Raw genomic sequence first — 20,334 nt, 5'->3', positions numbered from 1 at the left:
TATGCCTTGATAATTGATATGAATAGAAAGTGGTCATATGACGAACTGAAAGCACAACACATGTTATTGGAATTAAAGCGACAGAGAACTTTTTCGAACAATTCGTGAACATTGATATGAAATTGGCATGTTTAAGGTAGTTATTTCGTAACATGACCCCGCTATGTTTTAGAAAATATGATTTAAAGGGACAACAACTTTTTTACGAAAAACCCAATTTGATAAAAATATCTATTAGTTTCTTGAATCCATGAAGTCATCCATTATGTAAACAACGATTTAAGTTGTGATGTATGCATTACATTGCTTGATTTACAAAGCTAAAATTGTCAATTTTGACAATAGAATCATTCAAACCGAGGCCTTCACGACTTGTAAATATCATTTGGTGATTACGAAATTCTTGACTGATTGGAATACGTGTTACGACGTTCCAAGGATCAGGATATAAGATTTGACTCAAAAGGTATTGTATAATATATGTACGAATAAAATGAAACTGTATGTTACTACATGTATATATTATTCCAGGTTTTCATTTTTAATTAATAACGTTCATATTCAATTTATCAATTATTTAGTTTTTGATAAAAGCATGGTATTTTATATGCATATAATTAAAACATTTTATATTTTTATTATTAAGTATTTCAAACACAAAACCAAAATAGTCATTAAAAAAATTTTTCAAGTTGCAATATTTGATATTATTTTTACTTTAAAGATAGAACTGAATCATTAGTCAGCCCTGGGCAACGTTATAAACAGTTCTATTCTAAGATGTTGCTATAGACACCAACTATGGTTATGTAAGCAAATTGCAGATACAAACCAAAGACTTTGTTTGCGCTTTTGTAAATTTAAATGCCCCATATCAGACATGTGAACATGTTTTGCACTCATAGCATAGCATATCTTTAATCTAGCAGGAAGTCAAGATTAAAATAGTGAAATAGATATAATTTGAATTCAGCCTTCTGTGAACAGAATTTCTGATTTAAAAAAAAAATGAAAGCTGGATTATTGAAATATTTCATGAATGGTGAATTATAAATATCATTCAAAAGTCTGAAATGATTTTGATTATAAAATTATAATTCACTTTTAGCTTAAACATATAGTTATAATAATACCTCTAACTAGACGAACAACAAACAACGCATTCCGTTTGAATGCAACTTTAAAAATAGTATCTGAATAGTCCTTTTTTGCTCACCTGAACCAGAGGTTCAAGTCAGCTTTTCTAATCGCCTGTTATCCGTCGTCCGTCCGTCTGTCTGAAAACTTATCACATTTTTCATTTCTTCTTTAGAACCATTGGGCAAAATTTAACCAAACTTGGTCCAAAGCATCCTTAGAGGTAGGGAATTTTAAATTGTTAAAAAAAAGGGCAAATCCATTTATTAAAAGGGAGATAATGCGAAATAGTGAAAATAGTGTATGTCTTAAGAACTACTGCACCAGAAATGTTAAAATTTACACCAAAGCTTGTTTTAAGCAATGAATGCTTATTTTTGGAAGTCGTCGGTCCTATGACACACCAAGCGGTGCAAACAAATTGAATACCGCGCGTTAGAAATATATCGGGAAAATGTGTTTAAAATTTTTCACAAGAACTACAATTCTCCAATTTGTGATATTACTATGCAAGCATCCTCAAAAAATGTAGATTATAAATTGTTAAAATTGTGACCCCTGGGCCAATACTGGCCAATACATGAGGGGTTCAAACATAGAAATATTTAGGAAAAATGTTTTTAAATCGTTTTAAGAACCACAATGCTCCAATTTGTGATGTTACCATGCAATCATCCTCAAATAATGTAGTTTGTAAATTGTGAGGGGTTATGAGGGGTTCAAATTATAACATGATATAGGGAAAAAGTTTTCAAATATTTATCTCAAGAACTACAATGCTCCAATTTGTGATATTACTATGCTATTATCTAGTTGTAATGAGTGTATTAAAAAATCCAAAATCGAAAGTTACTAACCACAAGAAAGGTAAGTCTGTTAAACTATACAACTATTAAAAAACATGGCGTCTTAAAAGATAGCAGTACCAAAGACCAGCAATGTCTGTCTAATGATTACAAATTAAACACATTTTTTTTTTTTAATTAAATTTTTATTGTCATTTTCATAATTATTACAAGGAATCAAAGAGACAAAGCAAATATTTATTGGCACTCACACACCCTTTCATACACATGCACACATAAATATCAGAAACACATTCTAATTGTTTACAGGAGAATTAAATTTCAAAAATATTTTTCCAGTTTGACCATTGTTTCTCAAATTTTAACATTTCACATGATTTAATTGATATGTATCTTTCAACCTTATATTTGAAATAGATATGTTGTAATAGTCCCTTTAAGTGAGGGATCTTTTTTTGTTTCAAACAGTTAAAAATATACTGTTTGGTATACAAAATTATAAAGTTTACAACTTTGTTACCCTGATTTAGAGGTATTTCACCAAACATTACATTATTAACATTAAATCCAATTCTATTTGAAGTTTTACAATAGATATGCATGCTGAGTTTATTCCATAATGGCAGTATTTCTAAACATTTAATAAATACATGTTAAATTGTTTCTACATCTTCTTTGCAAAAAGAACAACAATCATCAGTGCTTACATTGATTTTTTTAAGATAGTATTTTGTAGGCAACATTCTGAAAAGAATTCTGTACTGAAGCCATTGTACTGAGGTATCAGCACTTGTTTTAAAACATACTTTAAAGAACTCTTTAACAGAAACATTAATTTCTAGTTGCATGGATAGTTCAGTGTTCCATTTCTGAATGGAACTTGGTATATCTTTACTATTAATAAGATTGTACAAGATTTTCGAACATTTTTCAAACAGTAAAACATACTCAAAGTAAAATGGAATGTATGGATAGTAATATTTTCTAACATCAGATCTTTTTATAGACTGAGATCTAAGGAAACTAGATATTGCATTAATAACACTGTTGTATAGCATTGTACATACATTAGACAGTCTATAATTTTGTGCAAAATCATGCTGTTTCAAAAACTGACCATCTTAATTTAGAAAGTCACCTATAGTTTTAATACCATGTTCATACCAATTATAAACAATGATAGGTTTATTACCAACACATATATTTGTATTGAACCAGATTGGCATAGCACATACATTTGTTGTAGATAATGAATAGTCAATTGTTCTTAAAACTTTTAACCATGAATGTAAAACATCTTTCCAAAAATTATTACTATGATTTATTATGTTTTGTAAATATTTGTCACCAAAGTCTAACAAATGCTTTACCACTTTGTTGCCATGAATGTCTAAAAATATATCCGTCCATGGTTTGTTATCTTTTGTTAACCTCTTTATCCATGAACATTTTAATGAAACTAAAAAATTGTTAATATCCAACATTTTAATACCACCTTTTAAGTAGTCTTGAGTAATGGGTTGTCTCTTGACTTTATCTATTTTTGAATTCCATATAAATTCATAAAAAAGATTGGTAAGGGAAGAAATAATTTCTTTATCTGGACTTGGTAAGGAAATAAAAAGGTGATTGAGTTTTGGAAGAAGTAATGTTTTAACTACAGTAACTCGACCAAAAGGAGTAAGAATTCTCCTTTTCCACTGTTGTATTAAAGCTTTGATTTTAGGTATTTGAACACTATAGTTTAGACTAACATTTTTTTCTAACTCAACAGAGAATTCTATTCCCAGCAGATTGAATTTTGTACAACCCCACTCCAGTTTCCATCTTGTATGATGGTATACTTGTTTAGAAAAAAAATTTGAACCTATCCACACAATTTTTGTTTTTGAACTATTTATCTGCAATCCTGAAAAAGTTGAAAAAAGATCTATGGTATCCAGAGCAGCAAACAGGGATTCTGAAGAACCATCAAGCACCAAGGTTGTGTCGTCAGCATATTGGGATATTTTATGTTCTTTTCCATTAAACACATTTTTTAATCATGAACCCCGGACCGATACTGGGACCCGATAAAGGGTTCAAATTTATACATAGAAATATATTGGGAAAATTTTTAAAAATCTTTTTCTCAAGAACAATAATGCTCCAATTGGTAATAAAACTATGCAAGCATACTCAAATAATGAAGATCATAAATTTTTAAAATCGTAACCCCCGGACTAATACTGGGGCCCCATCAGGGGTTCAAAGTTTAACAGATGTTTAAAAATCTTCTTAAGAAGAACTACAATGCTACAGTTTGGGAAATTACAATGCAAGCGTCCTAAGAATAAGTAGATTCTAAATTGTTAAAATTATGACCCCTTGGCTAATACTGGGGTCCCAAGAAGTGTTAAAAGTTTAACATAAAAGTATATTGGTAAAATGTTTGAAAAACTAATATAAAATGATACAAGAAACTTTTGTTCAGGTGAGTGATGTGGGCCATTGGACTCTTGTTTATCTTATCATAACAAATCTTAAAATTCCATTTAACCCTCTGTAAGGATTTCAATAAACATACAATTATACTTGTAGTCAAGTATAAAATCTAGACGTTTATGGTTTTTACTTTTATATTCATTAATTGGTGGATATAATGAGTTCTAGAAATAAATGTGACAATAGAAAATATAGGTTTTTTTCCTGCTGTTGCAACAATTAACATGATTAGTATAGATCCCCATCCGGACTTTTTTTTTGATTCGCACGACGACGGAAAAAAACAGATAGCAATAGGTCACATGAGTTTACTCAGGTGACCAAAAACATATATAAGAGCATAATTTTTGCGATTAGTTTTGATGAGGCTTAGAATAAATAATTCAAACATTGCTCTTAGCTTATTTTGTTAACTTTGCTTTAACCTCCTTGTGTAAAACTTGCATCTGATGGAGAGTTATAATATTGATGTAGTTTATTTGACGATGCCTTTACTTTTTTCTATTCTCTAAAACAATAAAATCGTGTGAAATTTTTTTTATACTTTTACAAAAATAAACTATTTTCAAAATAATTAAGCCCCCCCCCCCCAAAAAAAAAAAAGAAAAAAAGAAAAAAAGCACAATTATGTTAGTACATTTCTAGGTTCTGTTACGCAAGTATGGCGTCCTGCTGTTCCAAAATCAAAGAGCTATGGAGTCGTCCTGGAAAACTTAAGACAGTGTTTCTGGCAATCAATATACTGCTCATAGTAAGTACAATATGACATATATGAAAAAGTTGCTATGTATTATATTATCTTTTAAGACATAATAAAGTTGTTGTATAAATAAAAAAAATACTGTTGTAAGTTCCCTAGGATATATGAACTTACTTAGCCACGCGATTGATCATGTAATGCTCAAAAGGCTTCTCAGATAATCTGATCACGTACCAATCAATTCCATCCCTTAAACCTTTTGCTCTTACATTAACATTTGAAAAAAGAAAATCGTAAGTAATCCCAAAATTATATTTGCATGTTAATAATAATGCAAAACCCAAATCATAATATTACCAATATGGCATCATAAATATTATTACTTCACATTAGAAACTCAAATGTATATTATCTATACGAAAAGCATATTTTCTACTTTAAATAATTTTGCAACATATTAAGCTTGTAAACAATCTTACAAAAAGAAAACATATTTTCATTTTTAATAAAAACAATATTTACAGTGCACAGGTCTTTACTCTTCTTTTTATTTATTCAACTATTTGCTACTTTAGTTATTTTTTACAGGTAAGTGGATTGGCGTGTATTGTACTGGGGGCTTTGGCACACTCAGAAGCGTCAGATATCGACACAGACCGTATAGAACCCCTAATGGATACAATTACAATGAAAGCCATCCAACCACTCGGCGTGGTCAAAAATCTGTCAATTATTCTTATTTTACTCGGAGTGTTCATAGTTTTAATTACTATATTGGCTATTGTGGTGATTTTATATGGAGCTGTTCATTCAACAAAGTTTGTACAAGTTCGGGTCAGTATTTATCAATGATCTGAAAGATGATATGCAAATTTAATATCTTAAAACAGTTTTTAAGTCATTCAGGTAACCTATTGCAATTTGTCTTCGTCTGTCGTCGTGCGTCGTCTCCCAACGTGCGACATGGGTCATGGCCTATCAATTTTATACTTTTAACAATTTTAAAAACTACAAGGCTAATTGTTTACAATTTTTGGTTTGAAGCATCTCTAGGATGAGAGGAATCTAAATTGTAAAATGTATGACCTAACCACTCCTGGGGCATCATGGGCGGGGCCAAGTATGCAATAAAACGTCAAACTATCAAAACATTCTTTCCTACTCTCACTTATGTGTAAAAAAAACTAAATACATGATGTATATAAAGCTTACTACTTAAAATGTGTCTATCGTGGTTTACGGCCAGGAGTTCAGGCTCAAGGGCTGGGCAAATACAGCCATAAGTTAAAATGTACTAAATCTTAGAAAATCTGCCTCTCTACTCTGAAAAGAAAGGTCAATATTGCCATATTGTGAAAATATATAACAATGCATGATATTTTTTTCTGTACTTTCATAGTCGTAGGAGCTGCATTGCTATTTTGTCAATAATATTCTTTTTTAAGGTGGCAGGGGACAGTTTTTTTTATACAATTCATTGTAGCCAAGGGATGTATGTCTTCGGAACTCTGTCACTAGAATTTCCTCAGTTCCCATTCAGCACAAATACCTTTAATTCACTCTTTATAAGGCCAATCACCAATTTCTGAAGAAAATTACTAGTCAAAACCTGTAAAATTCTCTACATACTGGTTTTTATGAGATTTTGACCCTTTCATATTTTGCTAATTTTTCATGATTTTTCAGCTTTTTAGACCTCCCCCAGCTAATTCCCTGCAGAGGGTTGACCTTCCATACCGCGTGCATGTTACACTATCACATGTCAGAAACTTACCGGTGTATTGTTTACAATGTCCCATCCACCTACTTTTCGTGTTATTTTACCTCCCGTCTGTAACTTGCAATTTCACTGTGTAAAGTCAGCACAACAGTCATAGCCGCAGGTTTCGCATTTTACTTCTGATTCTCATGTACCTAACATAAGGGGCCTACATATTGCATATCAATTTCAACAAGAGACACCCCTCTAACTAATGATTATCATTAAAAATCATTTCATGAATTTTAGCAACACTCATAAGCCTTCAAGTACAGCAATTCTCAATTTTACAAAAATATTGACGGGTACCTTATTCGAAACTGTCCCTTGCTACCTAAACTGTGAAGTTTTTTTTTACCAATTGAGCTGGCGTTGAGGCTTTTTATTTGGAGGAGGTGTGACAAAGAGGCTTACTTGAGTCCGTCGGATAACCTATTGTCGTTGGTCGTTTGTTGTCTGTTAACAATATTCCATTTTTGAGTTCATCTTAAAAACTTAAATTATATTATAAAAGATTGCCAATTAAAGGCATGCAGGTCTCTTTTTACCTAAATGACTATTTTAAGAAACCATTGTAATATTTCTTGGAACATAGAAACTGTAAATTGTTTAATTACATTGTCACGGAATCATATAATGTATAGTGTTCAGTCAGTTTAGTTCTCTCTTTATTTTCGAAATCTTAATCAAACACAACTGAAATCAACTCTTCGATACTATTCTTTTTCCCAAATAGGAACACAATTACACAAAGCAGACAATAGATCTATGCTCAAACTTGATATATTGGCATTAAAATCATACAAAAATTACCAATGTCATCATTTTTTTATGAAGCATCAAAACCAGATGATCAATATTTTAAGATGTTTTAATGATATGATTATCGAGCAATATTGCAAATTAGTATATATGTTCTGTTTTTCCAAAGTCACTAAATGTGCAGAAATAGTTTATCAATATCTTATATTGCACACTTATGTAAATTGAATCCCTTTATTCTGTATGTTAGTAAAATAGCATTAAATGATTCATAACTAATATGTTTGTTTTTCATTGTAATATTTATATGACACTTTTGAACAATACATGTTCCTTGTGTTAACTTGTACAATGTTTTCTCACTTTGCAGTATTCATCGTTAATGTTGATGTGTTTTCTGTGGTCAGCATTAGCCATAGTACTGTTGACCAACACAAACAACACGGTAACTAAGGACTAGATATCTATTAGAATGCTTCAAACATGTTTGAATAAATTATCTTTGAAAATATGTTGAACAATTTAGATTAAATTGATAGTTCATAAAACACAAGAAACCCATAAACTATGACCTAAAAGATAATTATTGTTAAACATCATTTTTTGTTATAAATTTGTAGGTAAATGAAATGAAAGACAAAATGGTCCTTGCTTTAAATCATTTTAAAGCAGATGAAACATCGAACAGCAATTCTATATCGAATGCTTGGAATTTATTGTTTATGATAGTAAGTAGAGTTAAGTTGTATCATATTAAATCAATTGTACATATTATTAGAAGAGTGGGATTTCTATTTATATAAATAATCTTTTCAAATTGGCTTTTAAAGCTTGATTGTTGTGGAGTAAATGCTGTCGTATCAACAACAAATGATTTTGATGCTACAACTTGGTGTACTACTTTGGGATCATGTCAGGCCACTAGTTCACAGATTCCAAAGACTTGCTGTCTCAATGTTGACGAAAACACGTACACTTCGGCTCCGACTGGGTGTCATGCAAGCGTTAACAGTGGAACATACAATGCACAGGTTTATACAATGACAGTTGAAGAATTATTTTTGAAAAGAGAGATAAACGAAAAACTATTTACAAATGATTTAGTTTAAGTGATAAGACAGTAAAGAGGACTAACTGCAATACCTCTGCGTAGACTTTTAGATGAATATTTCAAATTATGTTTCTTATTTTGTTGTATTTGGCAAGTTTATTATATTTCAGGGTTGTCATGATGCATTAAAGGAAAAGTTGCTGAAATACTCATCGTACATTCTCGTTGCTGTTATTATAACTATTATTCTAGAGGTATTATTGTTTTCTTATTATATTAATCTAAACAGCCAGTTGATGAAATTAGTTTTCTGTGATGCATTACTCGGAAATGTTCTTTTGTTAGCGGAGTTGCTGTTACATTGAAACTGTATAGTTATATTTTTTTCAACATGGACATTTTTTGGCCCCCTTTTTCTTTCACTGAGAATTATTCCTTTTTTTATTAATTGATAAAACCCGTCGTAAGATATTAAGAGAGAAAAAATCAGTTAACTAAGGTCCAATTGAAAATTTAAAAAAGGCAATGAACAGAAAGTGAATATTTATTAGTTATATTTCTGTTTCCCTTGTTAAACAATATATAGTTTTATATTCCCAAAAGATCGCTCTCGAAACGTTTTAATTTTATTGTGTTATTAGAGAAAATAGATATCCGCTACAACATATTAATCTACCTCCAAAAATTATTATTTACATTTTGGGTGAGATTGTCGAGGAAATGAAATTTACAATAGAGAGTTTGTTGAAATAGTAACAGTAATTTTAATCTCGAGACGCAACTATCTTTACTGGGCCATTCCCACTCGAAATTATAAGGTGTTTTTTTTTTCATTTTAGGCACTTGCTGTGGTGATAGGTTTCATTTTGCCTTTTCAGCATGATCAAGTGAGCCCAAACGAATGATGTTGTTTTATACATTGACAATAATTACTCGCTGTACATTATTTATGTTCATCACATTCAAGAAGGCAATGAATGGAGAATGTCCACCTTGAGTACAGACGAGAATCTACTAATGTGTTTTTAGGGGTGAGGGGTGTTTGTTTGATTTTTGCAGGGTTTTTTTCCGGGTGGGTTTTTTTTGGTTTTGTTTTTTGTTTTTTTTTTTTTTTTGGGGGGGGGGGGGGGGTTCTTACAAATGACAGAATGTGGCGTAGAGTACTTGTAATTTCAATTTCACTGTTTATTTGCTGCCTTTCACTTCAATTTTTTAAATGCTCCCAATGGGGGGGGGGGGCAACTTCAGACGGAGCAACTTCATACTGACGGATATGTTAATTAGTGAATACCACGTTTATATTTTTACCGGCGCACCCGTTAACGTTTCCATAAACCTAACGGACCGATTGTTGTACAGATGCTTTGTGAATAAGATCCAAGTACTGCATTTAATCCTTTAGCCAGAAGATGTAAACCATGTAATCATTTGAGTTTATCTTTAATTGCACTCATTTCATAAGATGTACTGATCTCCGATTTTCTTATATGAAACAAATCACACTGTTTTTAACCATGTGAAATCCTCATATTGTCTGTATCATGTTGTTTTTGTTATTTTAAAATATAATCTGAATTCCAAAACAGATTTCAGACTCTTCCAAAATTTCATTAATTAAATTTAGATGCATCCATGCAAATTTTGAGTTTTATCTTGTTGGTGTTATTTCTTAACGTTATCATTCAACGTTTTTAGCTTACCTGAATTGAAAGCTCAAGTGAGCTATTTTGATCACATTTTGTCCGTCGTCCGTCCGTCTGTCTGTAAACTTTTTACATTTTGAACTTCTTCTCTAAAACCCCTCAGCCAATTTTAACCAAATTTGGCACAAAGCATTCTTATGGGAAGGCGAATATTAATTGCAGAAATGGAAGACCGATCTTTATTCAATGCGAAGAAAACCTCGAAAATGTAGAAAAAGGGGGGGGTGTATTTCAGGTCTTCCGTTTCCAACGGAGGACCTTATTGTTTTCGTACTGTTTATTATTATTTTTTTCCCAAATTTTGAGCACGCAATTTCTCGAAAAGTACTCAACCGATCTCGGATGATGGGAGATTATCTGAATTTTATGTGTTTTTGTTATTTTTGTCGTCGTCACTTCCGTTCAGGATTAGCGGTCGATTTTGTAATTTTTTACGACCAATTTTGTGCAGAGCTGATCTCAGAACTTATTAGAAATATGACTTTGAAATTTTCAGGATAGGCAGAGCATGATTTGAAGTTGTGCACCATTTAGTTGTTTTGCACCAATTGCGCTATTCCTGGGAGCTCGCTTGGGCACGAAAATGGGGTACATATTTCGAATTAAAATTTTCAAATGTTTGGATCAGTATCTTTTTATCAGTTGATATTTTGTTAAGACATATAGAACAAAAATAGTAGAGAATCAAAAGTTCTATCAAATAAAATCAAGAAAGAGGGGCTGGCCTCTTCAATTAGGGACCAAGAGACTCGTAAAGTCTATAACGAATAACTTGAAAACGATAAATATTTTGTTATGCACTTTAAAACCAAAGTTGTTGATCACTACATTATCAGTTTGAAAAAGTCATCGTCAGGCCAATGTTTGACGTAATTAGGGATTTTTATTCATTATCTTAAAATTTTGGGGAAGGGGGGTTAATTTTGAAATTGTATCGATATTTCATGGAATCATTTAAAATTTAAAAAATCTGACGGAAGACCTACTCGTTTATCGTAACGAGGTCGTATCTAGTTTTGAAAATCTTCTTCTGAAGAACTACTGAGTCAAATTCAACGTAATTTAGCATAAAAAAATCCTCATGGAAAGGAAAATATAAATTGCAAAAATCATGGGCTAATTCTGTTTCAAATCTGAGTTATTAGGAAAACAATGAAAGAGGAAACGCGTGTTTCAATTAGATTATAACTTCGGGTTCGGTATTCCATACTTCTAAAACGGGACGGTGTAAAAGTAGGTTCTTTGTTTAAAGCAGCCATGTTGGACGTATGATAAATAGTTTGATTTGACAAATGTTGTGCAACAGTTCGCGTGCAGATGGAACCTTTAAAACATGCAAAATACAATGGTGCCGATTTTGGGGAGTAAATTGAGGTTAAATATTTCAATGCGTTGACAGTTTTCACATTAAATTTGACGGTGGTGTTATGTTAGCTTGTTTTGATATTCATTTATATTATTTATGCTTTGTAACCTGGGGAACCATCGCCTGTAGTTTGTAATTTTTACGTATCAAATCAAACATAGACTTCGGTAAACCAGTTGACAGCTTATATGCGCAAAATAAGCAAAATCTGATGTATTAACAGAATAGTAAAATACAATTCATTCTATTGGTAATTCGGTATGATCTTTTGCGTAATGGCTGATAAATGCAATGTGTTTTGTTGAGATGCTCAGCATTTTCTCGAGTTTATTCGGTTTAAATAGGGTTTAATATCGCTGACGGAAATATGTATTAGGTATATATATGATTCATTTTGAAAAATAGATTTTGCTCTTTGTTTTAGTGCATGTTTCTCCTGTTTAATTGTTTACAATTTCTATTTACTAACCATATTTGAGTGTTAAGCTTCAAATTGTAAGGAAGATACAGAGCTTTGTACACAGATATGAGGCAATTTGTTTTGTTTACATTTTAAATGCTGAATAGGAAATACCAAGTTAAAAATCTAGAAAAATTGTGAGCTCTGTATCTTGCTTATAATTCTACGATTAACGCTGAAATTTTGGTTGATCATTAGAAATGTCTTGTTAAACATTAAATACTTGTACAAAAATTTTAAAAGATGATGGGCTGTAACTACTTTCTGGGGTCCCCTCTCTATACGATGAATCATATTAATATTGATGGTTTTTCAGACACGAGTACATAAAATCAACCTGGTTAAAACAGTTTCCATAGTTCTGACACATTTTTACTGGAATAAAGGCATTATCGCTATTCCTAAGAAAGTATTACACTGGTCACGATTTTGGTCGAATTTTATTTTTCTGTTTTTATTATTTGCAATGCTTTAGGAATGCATTTCTAATGATCAAATTAAATTTGGGTGCCAGTCGTAGAGTTTTAAGCAAGATATAGGGCTCACAATTCTTCGTCATGTAAACAAGGCTCGTGCCCTGTTTTTATTTACATAGGTTCAATATAACAGTAAAAAAGTTTTTAAAGCTTTATCTTATTTGTTTATCTTATTATTCATTTAAAGCATAAATAAACAGTTCTTAACGATTAACACATTTATTTTAGATCTAAAACTGGAATTTTCACTTCAATATTCGAAATGTAAACAAACGCTTTGTTTACATAGCGAAGAATTGTAGCCTCTGTAACTCGCTTATAAGTCATCAAATGACACTCAAATTTTGGTTGCCTATTAAGAATGCCTTACTAAAGCATTGTAAACATTAAAATCGAAAAAATAGTTTTTTAACCAAAATCGTGACCATGTCCCTTTAAAACCATCCTGGTTTAAGCCCTTTATTGTTTTTGAATAAAGATGAAACAAATGGGTGGGTCTTAGTAAAATACAGTGATATGTCTGTCAATACATTGACTATAATAACTATTTTACATGTCACGTGACAACATTTTTCATTCGAGTGTATTCATCAATCAAGTGAGTAAGTTTTAAAAGTCACACGAGTTTCCACCAGGTAAACAACATTCGTTTATAATGGGGAAGACCAATTAAATTTTTTAATGTTTTTAATTTGAGGAATTGAGATCGTTGAAGCACAATTTTATTCTTCACATCTATAATTTTTTTAAAAATAAAATCTTCTTCCCATATAGTTCATTCCACCAACTGGTGTAATATCGAACAATAAATATTATAAAAATAAAATAACGATATTGTACTTATAATGTTCTTAAATGCTCTCAAATATTTTGAACTCTTTATAAGTGTGGGGGGGGGGGGGGGCAGAACGAAAATAAAGGGAATTGGAAGTAAAAAGTGTTCCCCTACCAAAAGCATATCTTGCAATGGATTTTTTTGGGGTAAAAATGGCATTTCATAAAGGTACAAAGATTAAGTGTATGCAAAAATAAGTGTAAAATTGACAGTCTGAGCGATGTAGCCCCATGGGCCTCTTGTTCAATTAGTTGTTGATGATGTTAGCGTATTTTTCATAGAGTAAAACAGGTAAAAAATATTGGTATACATTGATTAGGAATTCTTTTAACAAAAGACCCATAATTAGAAGATACTTTCAAATATTTACAAATTGCTTTTGCTATTTTTGTGACTGAGTAAATAATAAAAATTAATGCAAAAGGTTCTGCGTTGGGGTTTTTAATATGTACAAAATTGTAATATGTAAAAAATAGTGCCTGTTTGGGAGGAAAACGGTTGAAACTGACACCCCTCAAAAAACCATTGTCAACCTCCACTTCGCGTCTAATGACAATGGTTTTCTCGGGCTGTTACCCTCCCAAACAGGCACTATTTATATAATGTCACGTACATGTAATGCAAGTGTTATGGCTGGGAGGGGGTATATAATTATCTTATTATTTTATTCAGCTCAGGAATTCCCATGAAAAAAATAAAATAAATATAAAATAATTATTTTATGCTATATCTCATTTTTTTTTTTTTTAGATGTGACCCCTACTTGTTTTACTTTTAAATAAGACATTAAATGATTGTCTATTTGTATGCGAAGTTTTAAAAAAATAACATAACTATATTTTTTTTTAATTTGCATTTTAATTTGATTACTCCAACCTTTTGTAACATCTGTTGTTTTGTTCATTATGTACTGGCCTTTGAAGCCACCAGTAAAGCAAGAATTTTTAAACTTTTACTTAGATTTTACTTTTATAGTCACTTCATATGTTCAACTTCATATTGAAACAAGTTTTGTATATATAGTAAAAATTCTAAATTGTTTAAACTGTTACATGTATCTAGTCCTAGCGAGACATAGCCAAATTTTAGCTAAAATTCAAGATAATGTCCCTTTAAAGGCAGAATAAATTATGATAAAAAGGTTTTTTTAGAATGAAATATAAATGTTATTTGATCTTAAAAATTTGTATTAGAAAAAAGACGAGCAAAACAATTATTCCCAATTTTCATAAAATTCGCCCAATTATATAAATGGTGATCTGGCTATATAGATATTAGATAGATGCATATCACCGTTTATTCGGGACCATTTATATGTATAAAAATTCGGTTGTTTATTATTTAATAACTTTTTAAAACAACATATTTATTTCAATGATATATTAGTGTATAAATAAAAGAAAAATAATTATAATTTGGAAACAAAATGCAGAAATTAAAAAAATTTTTGGAGTATTCACTACCACTGTTCAATGTTACAAATCATATTATTACTAACATTGACTTATGTTGACTAACACAAAGACAGCAATTTATGCCAAAATTTACTTCTTTATTTTAAATGGACGAACTTATAGTAAAAATAGTATTTTTGTAAACAAAAAAATGCATTAACAGTAAATTCATCTACTAGAATGCAATAAAATATTTTAAACAAAAAAACATGTTTACATCAAAAACTTGTAAACATGCAAATATTTATATACACATTGCTCTGAAACTAACTCAACGCAAGTAGACACAACTTTAAACAATTTTTATGTAAACCACCACTAATAATTGGTTTATATACAATGCATTGTATACAGAATTATCAATAATGACCTCATTCGAGTAGAGATCCACCATTAAGAACTACTACAAAACTTAACTAAACAGCCTGATGCTTTAAGGGATATCTCATTTCGTGTCAACTAAGACTTCGAAATTCGTTAATTATGAACTGTTGGTATTACTCTTCAAAAGCAGTTCTATACAAGTACCTTAACGCACACTTATAACGAATCTATCAGGTAGTATTTATCTAAGCATACTTATTTAAATGTTGTCTATTTAAAAAAGGTGAATCAAGAAAAAAACATATTAAAGTTGAAAAGAAACAAAACATCATATTTAATCGAAGCAAAATCATATTTTATTACATAAACCAAATATTACCAATTGTATTTGGGTAGCTCAGTCTTGAATATGATAACACTCGATTTAAATTACATGATTGTAAGAGAATGTACGCATTTCTTTGAGATGTGATAAAAATTGGTTATGTACACGTTTTCCTGATCTACTTTGATGTTTGTCATCTGAAATTTATTTGAACGATCTGTCTTAGGTTGAATCAGGATATGTTGAAATAAGCCACCGTTATTGATGATTGTAATGATTGAAGAACCTTCACAACCTGTCAATATTTGGTCGATTGCATAATACTTCACTTCCTAGTTAATCTCGAAATAGCAGTGTTTAACTGACCTGGTTTGCAGCAAAAGGTACAGTGCAATTAAGCTTATATTGATATCGTTTTCCTTTCTATGAATTTGTAAGATTACTATTTATTATAATCCAAGCTGACTTATTATAATAAACATTATTTTTTAATAACAATAAATTAATGAAGTTAATAGGACTTTTTTCGGTAATTTATTATATGCTGAATATTACCTCTAATCTTAAATATGTGTATAAATAGGGCGATAATTTAAACTTGATATGGAAGTATTTTTCATAAAACTTCTAAAACATTCTCATTGTCCTTTACAACTTAAAACGGCTAGTTTATATGTACACCACGGACATGCTGATTAAAAAATACTCAAAAAAGTGGTTTTGGCATTATAAGGTTTACAAGGTTGCTATAGAAACAGACTAATGTATTATCAAAAGCAGACAAAAACGTTTTCCTAACGGAGAAAGGACTCTTTATGCAGTTGAAATTCAATTGAATTTAAATGCCGCCTGAAAAATCTATTAAGCAGCAGGTTTTGAATATTACGTAACATATTTTTGAAGCAGGAAGTAAAATGAGTCAGTAATTTAATTTTTTTTTTCTCTTTACAAATAATTTCTAATTGTAGCTTATTATCTATGCAAGTAAGGATTCATTTCCATAAAAAGAAGACAATAAAATAAAGTTAAGAATTTCTTTAATCTTGCATGGCATGCATTTTTGCGGTCATCACAATAACACAAATCAATAAATCAACAGAAAACATATTACAGGTAGTAGAAAGCGGGAATATTAATACAGTCTCTTTAAATGTTGATTTGAACAGTTTACAATACTTTCTCAACAGCTTTTCTGAAACTAATCAGAGTTTATATTTTTGTTGATATCAATTTTGGAGCACATACTTTCAAAACAAAAATGTTCCCTTTATAGCTATTAAAAAAATTGTCATGTATGTTGAAATACACAGAAAATTATAATTGATATATGCTTAATTATGTTTTTTTGTTTTGTTTATATTTATTCAAAATTACAGCACAGTGATTCCTTCAGGACTATAACAAATAAAGGAATTATAATGAAACTAAAAAATGTAGAACATTGATCATGTTGATAACGTTTTGTACAACTAAATCATAGATCAGTTAACAAGAAAATAGTTCAGGTATGAGTTAACTTAAGATAACAACTCAAAACTAGACATGATCTATTTTCGTTGGTAAGTAGTGATATTAATAAGTTTGTTTAAAAATTATTACTGTCTGGTATATTGTGATTAGAATGCAGGAAGTTTAACGATAACTGTGGAATCATTTGAGTCTGATCGATACATTATCAAAATATGTCAAACCTTAACAAATATATGATCATGTAAGCTCATTGATAATTTCTGACACAAAATGAAGATAACTAGGAAGTACTTAGGATTTAATTTTTATTTAAACATCAATTTTTTGCACAAGTAAACAAATCAAATCATCATCCATCATAAGATTTCTTGATTTCACAGCTCAAGTTAAAGTTAAGACCCATGACCAAATAAAAAAAAACCTTGCAATGTTTATCCAAAATAACGATTCAATTTATGAATCCTTTTTAATCCTAATATTTAAGATGCATCAAATAACTTGGTCCTGTTATAAACATAGGTCAAAGCGATACATTTGACAATAAATAGTAGTGAAAAAGCATAAAATAAGCTAATGTGGGTTAAATCTGGGTATATTAAGAAGATAACCAACACCAACAAACAAAACATGATGATCCTAGGCCTAATGATATCGAGGTTATAGATTTGGGTATAAACAATAACATGCCAAAGAGAATGGTACTATAAACTTCATATATTAGATTCATTGTATCGTCCAAAGATGTACAAACTTATAAGGTTTGTTGATACTGAAAGATGAAGTGCTCAAACAGTAAACATCACCTTTTGTTTATATTTTTCAAATTTGACTTTGAACCCCTTATGGCTATTAAGTATTTGTGAGGGAGTCAATATTAGAACAATTATTATTAAATCAATGAGAAGATGCTCGGATACTAATATCAGACATTATATGATCATAATTCTTTTTTAAAAAAATGGAAATAATTTTCTGCATGAATATATACGTTGAACTTTGAACCACTAAAGGAAACATAGTGTTGGTCCGGGATCACGGTCACGAATTGAATTGTACGATATGTACTCTATGAGGATGGTTGGAAAGTTATAATACCAATTGTAGTATTGTGATTCTTGAAAATAAAATTGTAAGCATTTCCCACATATATTTGCTATTTAGAACTTTGATTCCCTCCTGAGCCCCAGTATCGCCCCCTGAAGTCAATGTTTGAACTGTTTAGAGTCTATACTCTATAGTAATGATTGCATTACTTAAAGCATGTTTTTAAGTGTAGCATATCTTAAGAAGATTTGTAAACATTTTAGCATATATATTTGTTTGTTGAATTGTGAACCTCTTCTGGCCCCAACGTCATCAACTTTCTTCGACTCATTACTCATCCTCAATTCTGAGTTTTGACCTTAAATTAAAGTACTTTTTATATAAGAATTTGAGTTGAGGACTGAGTTTAGTAATTTATGTATGTTTGATGTTGCATAATTATATTACAAATTTTATTGCATGCATGTTGTCCTTAAGGAAGGGATTAAAAAAAATCCCCATAATATTTGGTATGTTAAACTTTACATCCCTAATGGTGCCCCAGTTTTGACCAATGAGTCGTGGTGTGAAGAATTTAGATATAAACCATATGATGATGCTTAAATAGTAATGTCACAAATTCTTTGAAAATCATAATATTGTTATTGAAATTATTTAAACCCCATCACTTAAATTGTTTTCATTAAAATTGAAACCCTCGCTGGGTCCTAGTTGTGGTTCGGGTTTACAGTCTAAAGAATTTAGAATTTACACTACATGAAGACGCCTTTATACTTATATCGATAATTGAAGCATTTTAGTTTTTAAAAAACATTATCTTGAGTTTTTAAAGTTGGACTTTGAATCCCTTATAGGGCCTACATGTAACTAGAAGTTCTGGAATTACGGAATAACAATTAAGATGTAGAATATTCACTATACTGTGAAGCTTATGTGTAAATACGAGTATTGGCGTTTCTGATGCAGTGGATCTTGAGAAGAAAATGTTTAAGCTTCATAAACCCTCTGCTACAAAATAGGGATATTTTTTCAATCTTCTAATGCGCATTTTATATAATTATATACAGAAGAGATTACACACTGGTCAGAAAATACCACATTTTATCATATACATCAGACACCAGATAATATGTTTTACGGTGGGACCGTTTGGGCGAGCACAGCATGTGATCAAATAATGAATTATGATAAATCAATAAAAATAAAAGTAGCAACGTAATGTAAATGAATTTGAATGCAAAATACAATAATATATACCAATTTTTTCAGAAAATATTCATTATTCATAATTTATAAGATTTTTTATTTATTTATACGTAAAATTTACCTCAGATACAATTTTGCTGAATAATAAGGATCTTAACAATGTTCATAGCAGTTAATTCCCTCTTTTCTTGCAGCATACTATTTTTTTAAACTTACAAATAAAAAATTGACTTATCATAGAGTTCCCCCCCCCTTGCTTATCTTTTTTTTTTTTATATCCGTATAAAAAAAAATTCGCTGATCATATAAGGATATGGACCCCCCCCCCCCCCCCCCCCCCCGGAAGGGAGCATGTAATAAATGGAAGTGAAAATAAAGATATTATTGAGCAGCTAAAAAGCTAAAAGCATAATACGCATATCCTGGATTAGAATTTTCCTGGTTTTCAGAAGGTTTTTTTTCTTTTTGCTCGTGAAGATTTTTTGATAGAGGCTGTCACGCCCCTATTTTTTTACAACTGTTTCCCTTTCTGAAGAAATGTCCCCATTCGTTAGCTCTGCAAGATTTTGTGAAGAAGAGTAATTTCCCCTTATTGTGACGTCAAAGTTCACGTCGGTCATATATACTGTTTTATTGACTTAAATTTTCTTGAAATTGCACATTTTGTCTGTTTTTCAAAAGTCTTACTTTGATTCTCGCGAAAATTTAAAGTGAGAACGACATTTTGGGAACTGCATTGTGGGTCGAAATTAACTGACGCCGAAAAAAAATCTGACAGATCAATGTGTAAGAAATCCATTGTGACGTCACTCGAAATGACGATAACTCCATTAGTCTGTGTCAGCAGTACATTTACAATGCATTTACATAGTCCTTAATTATTTTTATCTTGTTCTCGTGAGAGAGTGAAATGAGAAACCATATTTACAGGGAACTGCTTGTCCGATAAAAACAGGGCATTACTGGTCTGAG

At 30.6% G+C, this 20,334-nt stretch overlaps 1 protein-coding gene across 2 annotated transcripts; it reads left to right on the top strand.

Moving 5' to 3' along the window:
- The first annotated feature begins 242 nt into the window (after positions 1-242).
- Positions 243-9,814, top strand: LOC128193060 (tetraspanin-9-like). Of its 2 annotated transcripts, XM_052866265.1 has the most exons (9): positions 243-466; positions 1,313-1,360; positions 5,073-5,178; positions 5,716-5,961; positions 8,019-8,093; positions 8,269-8,376; positions 8,479-8,679; positions 8,870-8,953; positions 9,539-9,814. In XM_052866265.1, exons 3-9 carry the CDS (start codon positions 5,089-5,091, stop codon positions 9,602-9,604), a joined length of 870 nt encoding a protein of 289 aa, XP_052722225.1. In that variant the 5' UTR covers positions 243-466; positions 1,313-1,360; positions 5,073-5,088; the 3' UTR covers positions 9,605-9,814. The 2 variants fall into 2 exon arrangements, with proteins under 2 accessions (XP_052722225.1, XP_052722224.1); XM_052866264.1 differs by lacking the exon at positions 1,313-1,360.
- The last annotated feature ends 10,520 nt before the right edge of the window (positions 9,815-20,334 follow it).

The sequence above is a fragment of the Crassostrea angulata genome, chromosome 7 (genome assembly GCF_025612915.1).
Source record: "Crassostrea angulata isolate pt1a10 chromosome 7, ASM2561291v2, whole genome shotgun sequence".
NCBI classification, from domain to species: Eukaryota; Metazoa; Mollusca; class Bivalvia; order Ostreida; family Ostreidae; genus Magallana; species Magallana angulata.
Note: the sequence above shows the minus strand (reverse complement) of the source record. Positions and strands in the feature narration are given on the sequence as shown.

What these genes read in the sequence shown, in the direction of transcription:
- LOC128193060 (XM_052866264.1), top strand. Translation starts at nt 5,089, where the DNA reads ATGGCGTCCTGCTGTTCCAAAATCAAAGAGCTATGGAGTCGTCCTGGA. An exon ending in CAAAGTTTGTACAAGTTCGG is followed by an intron (nt 5,962 to 8,018) that starts GTCAGTATTTAT and finishes CTCACTTTGCAG; the next exon opens with TATTCATCGTTAATGTTGAT. An exon ending in TTATAACTATTATTCTAGAG is followed by an intron (nt 8,954 to 9,538) that starts GTATTATTGTTT and finishes TTTTCATTTTAG; the next exon opens with GCACTTGCTGTGGTGATAGG.